Consider the following 9,550-nt stretch of genomic DNA (forward strand, 5'->3'; position numbering starts at 1 on the left):
GACTCGGGCGATAATTTCCGAGCAAATGGTAATTGGAGACGTTCCTTACGTTTCGTACTAAGAATTTCTGACTGCTTTAGTAATTTAACCTATTTTATTTTGACCAAGAACATAACTCTGCAATGAATTAAAACAATTTAGTAGTAAATTTATCACGTGCTTGTTTCTGGACAGTATTTGAGAGTATTTGGGTATATTGGTCAGTATTTGTGTGTATTTGGGTGTGTTGGGGCAGTATTTAGGTATATTTGGGCAGTATTTGGGTAAATCGTGCAGCCGCTTCATAATATCTGGTTCAAACTTAGAAATCACGTGTCGAAATAAATTATTAATCCTACTGATTCTTCGATTTTCATTTTTGATTTGTTTTTCTTTGTCCAATTATAGATTTAAAAAACGATTTTTTCGTTTGTTGATTGTTAATTGTTTTCCTACAAACATAAGCTATACAAAATACATATTTATAAGAAAAGAAAAAGTTCTTGACATAAAATAATATGACAACTTGGGTATAACTTAGATGAAATCACATTTAAAGGAGATTTCCATTTCCATGTTACTTTGCCGTAATTCTGGCAACGAGAAGAATCAAATAAATGCCACAATACAGTTAAATGAAATTCAAATTTAGCGTAGTCAAGAAAAAAAGAAAAACTAAATAAATGAAATTATGTTGCTGATGCAGCAAAATTCAGTTGTAACGTGACGAGGGTTTGAATCATGCCTTCAGATCAGACCGCATCGGCTATCGTTATGTGAATCCTCTTTTTCAATAAAATTAGTATCCTTTTCTAGCGCAACAACAACAAAAAAATTGGTTATTTAATGCAAAACGTACTACGCTTTTTAAATGTGACCCTCACCCACCCCCACCCCTGGAAAATATCCTGGTTCCGCTCCTGGAGAAGACGCCTTTCTGTGAGGACACTGCAAAAATAGTTCAGAATAGTTCGATGTTATCAACCGAGACGCTTTTTAACCTCAGACCCTCCACCCCCACCCCACCCCAATAAAAGAAAAAAGTTGTAAGTAACGGCTTAATCAAATTACCGCTCGTCTCCCGTTCCGGTCAAATAATGAAGAGCGATAATACATGTCATAACTTGATGTATTCATATTTTTGGTGCCCCATATTTAACTTGTTAATTCTTTTTCATACATATTCTTTTTCAAAGTAAGCGAGATTCTGTTCCCACATGTACAAAAAATTAATTCATATATGTATTGCTCTTGTATAAAAGTGATGAATGATTTCACATACGTAAAAAAGAATGTTACATATGACATATATAGTCCTTCGTACAAATGTGAAACATTTATGTAAAAAAGGTCAAAACTGTTTGCATATGCTGAAAATAATTTATGCGTATGAAAAAATATTTTATACACGCGAGTTAAAGGCCTGTTTTACATACTTTTCATTGTACCTCATACGCAAATCGTTTCTACATTCTTAACAAAAAATCATTCATGTAAAATCAATATGCAAAACAATATTTCGACATAGGTGAACAAGAATTAAACTTACGTAAATTAAAGTCTTTTGTTAACATGTGAAATTGTTTTTCACATATTTACCTTTTCTACTTGCCAGTAGCTTCTCGTGGATCGACGGTTCTTACCGGGGTTTTCCTGGCTTCTTCCTCCACTAATTTTAAGGCAAACATGTATAGCCTATCTTACCCTGAGAAATGGCATTAAACACACACAAAAAAAAACAATTATTACCGCACATCTGAAAACCGTTTTGCATGGATAAAATTCTTTAAGACATATTTGATTAAAGTACAGAATGCTAAAATGACAAAGAATCTGGGTAAGATTACTCGAGCATCAACCATTCAAATACCCAGCATTACTCGAATATACAGCATTACTCGAAAGACATCTGAGCCACTAGAAACTCAAAATTATTAAAAACTTACAAGAACTTTTTGGTCCCACAGCGCGCTGAGATGTTGAAGTTCTAATGTGTTTCGAAACTCCTCCTTTTAACCTTTCCTGGCTGACCGCACGATTCGGAAGAAAAAGAAATACAAGCTCGAAATCTCAAGGACAATCAGTCATACTTCACTGGATGTGAGATATTTTTCACAACTTTTTCGTTCATTCTCTATTGCATTTTGTTTGATTTGAGGAAAATCCGAGGATTACGTGATACGGAACGTCTGTGCTTGCGTACATAAGCAGTGTTATGCGATTCCACCTACACCGGGAATGATAGCGTCGTTTAACTTCGAGATATAATTTGGACTGGTCAATGAATGAGCGACATTTTTTTTTATAAGTTTCATCTACCCCCTTGGGGGTGGGGCTAAATCTAGGACTGAAACATATTCCGGCGACGGAGCTAAAAGCAACAGAAGAAAACACGAACGATATGTACCTATTGTGCAAAGTTTATGCACATAAATGCATAATGTACAAATTATTCATTTGTAGGTGTTGATAAAACTAGTAGTATTGAAAGGACATAACTGTTTTCGCAGACAATTCTCCTCTTGGAAATTTCCTTGAACATTAATTATAGAGAACATGATATTGTCTTCCTATTAGTGTTAAAAACAATTTGTGACGCTAGGTACGTTCTCATTATCAAGGGAAACTTTACAGTAGAACAGTAACACAAACTATACACAAGACTCAAATGCAATAACCAGTCGATGGAAGTTTCATAACTGTCTTGTAGACTTGTATGGTCATATTACATTTTTTCAATAAATGGATTCTGAATACTGATATTGGTCCGTTAAGTACCACTGTTCCAACTTCATCGTGGAAATATTTACTTATGCCTGCAATCAGCTAATTCACGTCGCTGCTGGTATAGAAAATCCATCATGCATACTCATGCTGGTATAGAAAATCCATCACGCATGCTCATGCTGGAATAGAAAATCCATCATGCATACTCAGAATACCACTCACTGAACGCGTTTATTGGAACAGATTTATGGATTCAACTCTTTCTAAATATTCATTAGTTTTTTGCTTGTCTGTTTGTTTGCTCTTCCGCGTATGCTGACGTGGGAGTAAAAACGCCGCTGCGACCCGCTTTTTGTGAAACAGCCATGTACAACTTTATGCAATGTGACTTGTGACCCGTTTATAACCTTCCAACAAATAGTAGACTGTCATCATGGATTAGTGGCAAACATTACATCCTGCATTAAAAATGACATATCTTACCTGTTCTAAAACCAGAGTCTTCTGTTTGAGTTTTGCAAGATGATAGGCTGTGTACAAACCCTCTACACCAGCCCCTACAACAATCGTGTCGTATATCGCACTGCTTGCCATATATATGCATTGTTTCTCTCGGGCGTTACTCCGATATTTTAGAGGAGCACCCTCTGCATGTGAATATGGTGATCAACTCGATACTCACCGACCTTGATCGTGCATTTCAAGGTGTATGGGGATTTATATATTTACAACTCACCGCCAAGCAATACACTATTTAGAGGTGCATAGGGAGGCCCCTTCGTGAATAATGAAATAAAGAACGATTAACCTTTAGGCTACGGTCATATTTAGCTGTTAAATTCTCTCTCTCTCTCTCTCTCTCTCTCTCTCTCTCTCATATGCGCGCGTGCACATGCACACGCAGAGACACAAGCAATGACCAAAAAGCGTCAAATCCTTTGTTACTCCTTACATGATCCACACATCTTAAAATATCAAAAACCCCAGTAAAATAATCAAATCTTTCGTGTAACAGAAAAGCTTGATCCTCTCACCGCACATCTCACCGTTCTTTTTTTTCGTATATTTTATTTACACTGCTTGTTAATTTATATTATGTATAATTGTAATTTGTAATTGACCTTGTCCAAAATCAAGTTCATGGTGTACCTGACTAGGATCATTGATTTTTGTAAACAACCTACTATTTATCTTAATCTGAGTTAAGGAGGTTTGTATTTACCACTAATAAGCCAGGTGTACCTGATGTTTGCTACATTCTTTATTATAATTTTAGCAACAGACTTTGTCTTGTTGACAACTTAGATTTTTCTAGAAATGAACTTTTGTCATAGATCCTGGCTATATTTTTGCGTCTTAATTTTTTAATGTAATATTGTTTACTTAAGAAATTACTCATTCCTGCGATAACATTTGAAGTAGAAATCGTTTGTATTTTTGTGTTCAGTGTTTGATTTGGGTGGAATCATTTATTTAAATTATTATTTATTAAAATTATTATTTACTGGATTTACAAAGTGCTCAAAAATATTCTTGGAAAGAGACATTAACTTGTAATTATAATGAATTCAAACAAGGACATCTTGGATTATATTATAATGATTGGTTAAAAGACTGTTGGCACATCTACACGTCACATGCCACTACAGGCACATCAACACATTCAGGATTTAATCTTTTTGGGAACACCACTGGAAATAGTTGGAACTTTATTCATTAGTACTGGTGACAGAACTTTCGAAATATTTTGAATTTAGTTCACAAAACTAAGCTGCTTTTAAATTTTCACTTTTTATGCTATGAAAAAAGTATTTTACAAAACGTGTTGGTTTTCGCTCTTTTCTACTACTTAGTTTAAGACCATAGAATTGTAATACTTTTTAAATAATGGAGACAGCTGATAGAAGGATAAGCCAGCAGTATTTATGCGAAATTTTTTTCACATTGTAAAATAAATAGTTTATTTCACACATGTATTACACATAAGTGATAAAGAGTTTTACATATTTAAAATGCTTATATCACATATGTGAGATAAAGTACGTTCGTACATACGCAAATGTTTTTCTTTTTTCATTTCAATCTAGTTCACATAAGGCAAAGGAATTTCACATGTGCGAACAGATTACAGTTAAATAAACCCTGAAGTAAATATGTGAATTTCTTTATAATATATTTGAAATAAATGATATATTCTAGTGTGTAAACAACCAGTTTACATGCGAAGCTATTTTCTTTCTTCTCGAAAATGTGAAATAAACACAAACAAGTTATGTTTACAATGTGAAAAAGAATAAACATTAGACTGCCTAACAGACTACTCAGGCAATGTAACACAGCCAAACTTTGATTTCTCAAGCATCCATAAATCGAATAGCCAAAAGTATTACTCGAATATCCGGCGTTATTAAAATAACTCGCTCGATCCCGAATGAAATAATTGTCTTGTTTGCCCCCTCAGAATCTTAAAACTATGGAAAACACGAATTAAATTAGCCCCTCAACGCTTCGAGATATAGAGGATCTAACGTATTTTGAAAGTCACACTTTTCATCGTTCTTGATTAACCACATTATTCGGAGAAATAATTTTTAAGTCGAAATCCCAAGGGCAATCAGCTGTCCCGGATGGCATTAGCATCGCAGATTCACTCACAATATTGCTGTCAATATCAAAAACATTAACTGCAAAACTGGCCTACCAACCTGAGTAATCTTTGTCGTCTTACATAATCAAATTAACAGGACTTAATATACTCACATTATTGCTATCATAACAAAAACAATAACAGCAAAAACCGGTCCACTAAGTCGAGTAATTTTTGTTGTCTTACATACTGAAATTATTGGTCATGATATACTCACAATAATGCTGTCAATAACAAAAACTGACAGAAATAATCGGGCGACGTAGGTTTAGCAATCTTTGCGTCTTACATACTCATATTATAAGTCTTCAATAAATGGATGTTGACTATTAATCGTGATTACTAATTGTAAATCTTGATTGTGGAAATATTTACTTGTGCCTTCGGGGCCCCGAGTGGCCGAGTAGTCTAAAGCGCTCTCCGTTACGGATCACTGCCATCTCACCTCTGTCTGCGTGGGTTAGAGTCTCGGATTGGGACAATGTGGGTATGTGAGAAAGCTTGCCAGTAGCTTCTCGAGGGTCGGTGGTTCTTTCCGGGGCTTTCCCGGATTTTCCCTCCACCATTAATACTGGCCGCCATGTATAGCCTATCGTGTGCTGAAAAATGGCGTTAAACCCTACAACAACAACAACAACAACTTGTGTCTTCAAGCTTTTACTTCACGTTACGGCTGGTAAGAAAAATCAATCTTACATACTCAAAGTACAATTTATTGAAAGTGTTGAAAGGAACATATTTATGGATCAAATCTGTGAAATCATTTCTCATACTTCATGACAAGTCATTCTTCGCTTATACTTATGTGGGTGTAAAATGCCGCTGCTTATAAAACTCTCCTCTTTTTGTGAAACTCGTGTACAACTCTAAGCCATGTGAATCGTCGCTGATTCTAACGTTGAAACCAATAGACTGTCATTATGAATTAGTATTAACACCCTATTCCTGCACAACAATAGATTTTTTCATTTGCTCAAGAAAAAAGTCTTCTATTTGAATTTTGCAAGATGACAGGCCGTGTTCACCGGCCGCTACAACAATCGCACAGTTCGCCAGAATGAAGCCAAGTTGATGTCCAATGCTCTCCTCAAGTCGACAACTACTGCATACAGCTTCTGTTTTGTTGACAACATCTTATTAAAAACAGAACAAGGAAGCAACACACAGTATACTTTTGTTGCACTTAAAACGAAAGTGATATTTGTTCATGTATCGTAATTCTCAACCCAGTGTTTCAGTCTTTCTTTCAAAACGGTAGAAAATAGTTCAGCAAAATTGCTAATTAAAGTAATATCAGCATCATTTTTAATATTAATAGGACTGCCCATATCGGGAATTGGAACTATCACGCGTTTGGCTCCCCTCATCAGGAATATACAATTTGTATAGATGCGATTAAAGAGTCTCGTGAACAAGGAAAACAAACATTCTGTGTTGCTAATACATATTTCGCTGGACCATTGAATTTTGATCAACCCTGGGATTTAAGAATATATTAATTTGTTCCCCAACTGCGCTAGTTTTGAAGAGATTATTTTAATATACAAATGTTAAGAAATAATACAAATCACAAGCTTTGAACATACTTACCATGGTCATATGTCGATAGCTATGTTTTACATATAACACAATTCTCTCTCTCTCTCAAATTAAAAAATAATGATGAAAAACAAAAACAAAAACGAAAATAAGCCCACCCACCCACACTTTCCTTTATTTATCCACATAGATGATCCTAAAAATATCCAACAGGGCGGTTCTTAACCTCATTAAAAAAAATATTTCATGCAAAATGGTTTGATCCACTCACCGTTCGTGTCAGCGTTCTGGACAAATAACGAAGTCCGCTGATATCAAGAATTTTTAAACTTCGAGAAAGTTATATCTACATTTGAAATAATGACTTATTTTGCATATTATAATTCTTTTTTGCGTATGCAAAGTTTTTTGATATACGTGTCGTAGAAGACACATTTCTTTTACATATGTAGAATGAATTTCACATATCTGAAAAATATTTTGACTTGTTAACAGGAATTTTATATATGGGAAATGAAGTCATAAGTAAACATTTTTTCTCATATGATAAATAAATGACTAGCATGTGAAATGCTTTTTTACATGAGAAAATTTATCTACTCATATGTGAATTAAAGTCGTAAATTTAGGGATCTGTAAAATTCTTTTTTCTTTTGACATGAGTGAAAACCAAACAAATGACGGAGTACCAAATAATCTGCGCAGCAAATGCAACACGGAGAAACTTTAAACACTCAAATATAAATTATTTGAATGCCCGCAATTAAAATTATTCGAATACCCGGTATTACAATTACTCGAATACACGGCATTACTTGAATGAATCGTTGAGTGTGTGTATGTGTGATTTTGATTTTTAACGTGGCTTTAACAATTTTCAGTCATACATTACAATTACTCGAATACACGGCATTACTTGAATGAATCATTCAGTGTATGTATGTGTGATTTTGATTTTTAACGTGGCTTTAACAATTTTCAGTCATATTGCTACGATGTCTGCAGTGTGGCAGTTTATGTCTAACACTGAGGCATCATGCCGCGGACATGTAACATGATGTCCCACCCAGTCACATTATCCTTACACCAGACCGACCAGTCCTAACACTGAATGAATCATTCAGAAATATTTAACATGTTCTGGACAATAATAGCAACACGGGTATTCCTCATATCATTGCTGACCTTAGCAAAACAATAATAGCAACACGGTATTCCTCATATCATTGCTGACCTTAGCAAAACAATAATAACACAGGTATTCCTCATATCATTGCTGACATTAGCAAAATAATAACAACACGGGTATTCCTCATATTATTGCTGACATTAGCAAAACAATAATAACACAGGTATTCCTCATATCATTGCTGACATTAGCAACAAAAAATAATAACAATAACCGATCGAAGTAAGTTGACTAACTCTTTTGTCCACTTACTTGGTCCTATTACATGCCTTAATATAGTGATTCTGATTATTGATTTCAGTCCGTTACTACTTTACCAGCTTGATCGGTCCATTATTACTTTACCAACTGGATCGTGGAAATAGTTTCGTCTGCCTATAAACTAATACCTGACGCAACATCTGGTAAAGAAAGCAACTATATACGACGTAGCTGGAGGCGTTTATAAGAGCATATTGATGGATCAAATATGAAAAATTATTTTTCACAAAATAGTTTTTTTTTGTGTGTGTGTATACCGAGCGGGAGCAAATATATCACTGCTCTACTCTTCTTGCAAAATATTTGAGTACAACTCTACGCCATGTTACTCGTGACCGGTTTATAACCTTCAAACAAATAGACTGTCATCATGGATTAGTGTCAAACATTACATCATGCATTAAAAATGACATATCTTACCTGCTCTAAAACCAGAGTCTTTTGTTTGAGTTTTGCGAGATGATAGGCTGTGTACAAACCTTCTACACCAGCCCCTACAACAATCGCATCGTATATCGCACAGCTCGCCATAGGGAAATACGGACCTATTAATCTTTGGACCATGGTCACATGACGGTATGTCTGTGTTAGTTAATCTCTCTCTCTCTCTCACACACACACACACACACACACACTCGTACACACACATTCACAGGTGTATCGGATCCTTTATTCCTCCACATACTTGATATGTCTTAAACTATCTATGATGAATCGGATGGGTACATGTGTATTAAAATATATATTTTTTTAAATTGGGGGTGGGAGGTCGGTATCGTATCAGTCATCCATCCACGGACTGGCAGACAGCGGAACAAAAACTAGGGACAAACCGGAGTGCATACGTGGAACAATGTATTCGCTCAGATAATAGGGTGGAGCTGTACGTAATTAGCTTCATCAAAAATATAAATAGGGCGAGCGAGCGAGCTAGAGAGAGAGATATATTTATCGAGAATGAACTATGAACATGATACGTACACTTTCATATATTATAGCAAATCCGTATTACTTTGAATATCTCGAATTGTTTAAGCATACTCCATAAAGCATACAGAGAACAATATTATAAAAATTATTCGAATTCTTTGATCATTGAAACATATGCACGTTAATTAGGTAAAACATATTTATTCAATGAACTTATTCAATAGAATCAACTTTCAGTTTGATTGGAAGCAAGAGTTTTAAAAGAATTAAGAACTGAT

The 9,550-nt window shown here is 34.9% G+C and overlaps 1 protein-coding gene across 2 annotated transcripts in view; it reads right to left on the reverse strand.

Moving 5' to 3' along the window:
• The window catches only part of LOC149775933 (peroxisomal sarcosine oxidase-like), a 30,739-nt gene extending 21,849 nt beyond the window's left edge, over positions 1-8,890 (reverse strand). Inside the window, exon 1 of one of the 2 annotated variants that reach the window (XM_089944409.1) lies at positions 8,763-8,890. In XM_089944409.1, the coding sequence (XP_089800535.1) occupies positions 8,763-8,873 (111 nt within the window). In that variant the 5' untranslated portion in view covers positions 8,874-8,890. Of the gene's footprint in view, positions 1-3,189; positions 3,330-8,762 lie in introns of those variants that run through there. The other variant, XM_089944410.1, reaches the window with a different exon arrangement.
• Positions 8,891-9,550: the final 660 nt, after the last annotated feature.

Source organism: Sinohyriopsis cumingii, chromosome 19 (assembly GCF_028554795.1).
Source record: "Sinohyriopsis cumingii isolate HCF-2022 chromosome 19, ASM2855479v2, whole genome shotgun sequence".
Lineage (NCBI taxonomy): Eukaryota > Metazoa > Mollusca > Bivalvia > Unionida > Unionidae > Sinohyriopsis > Sinohyriopsis cumingii.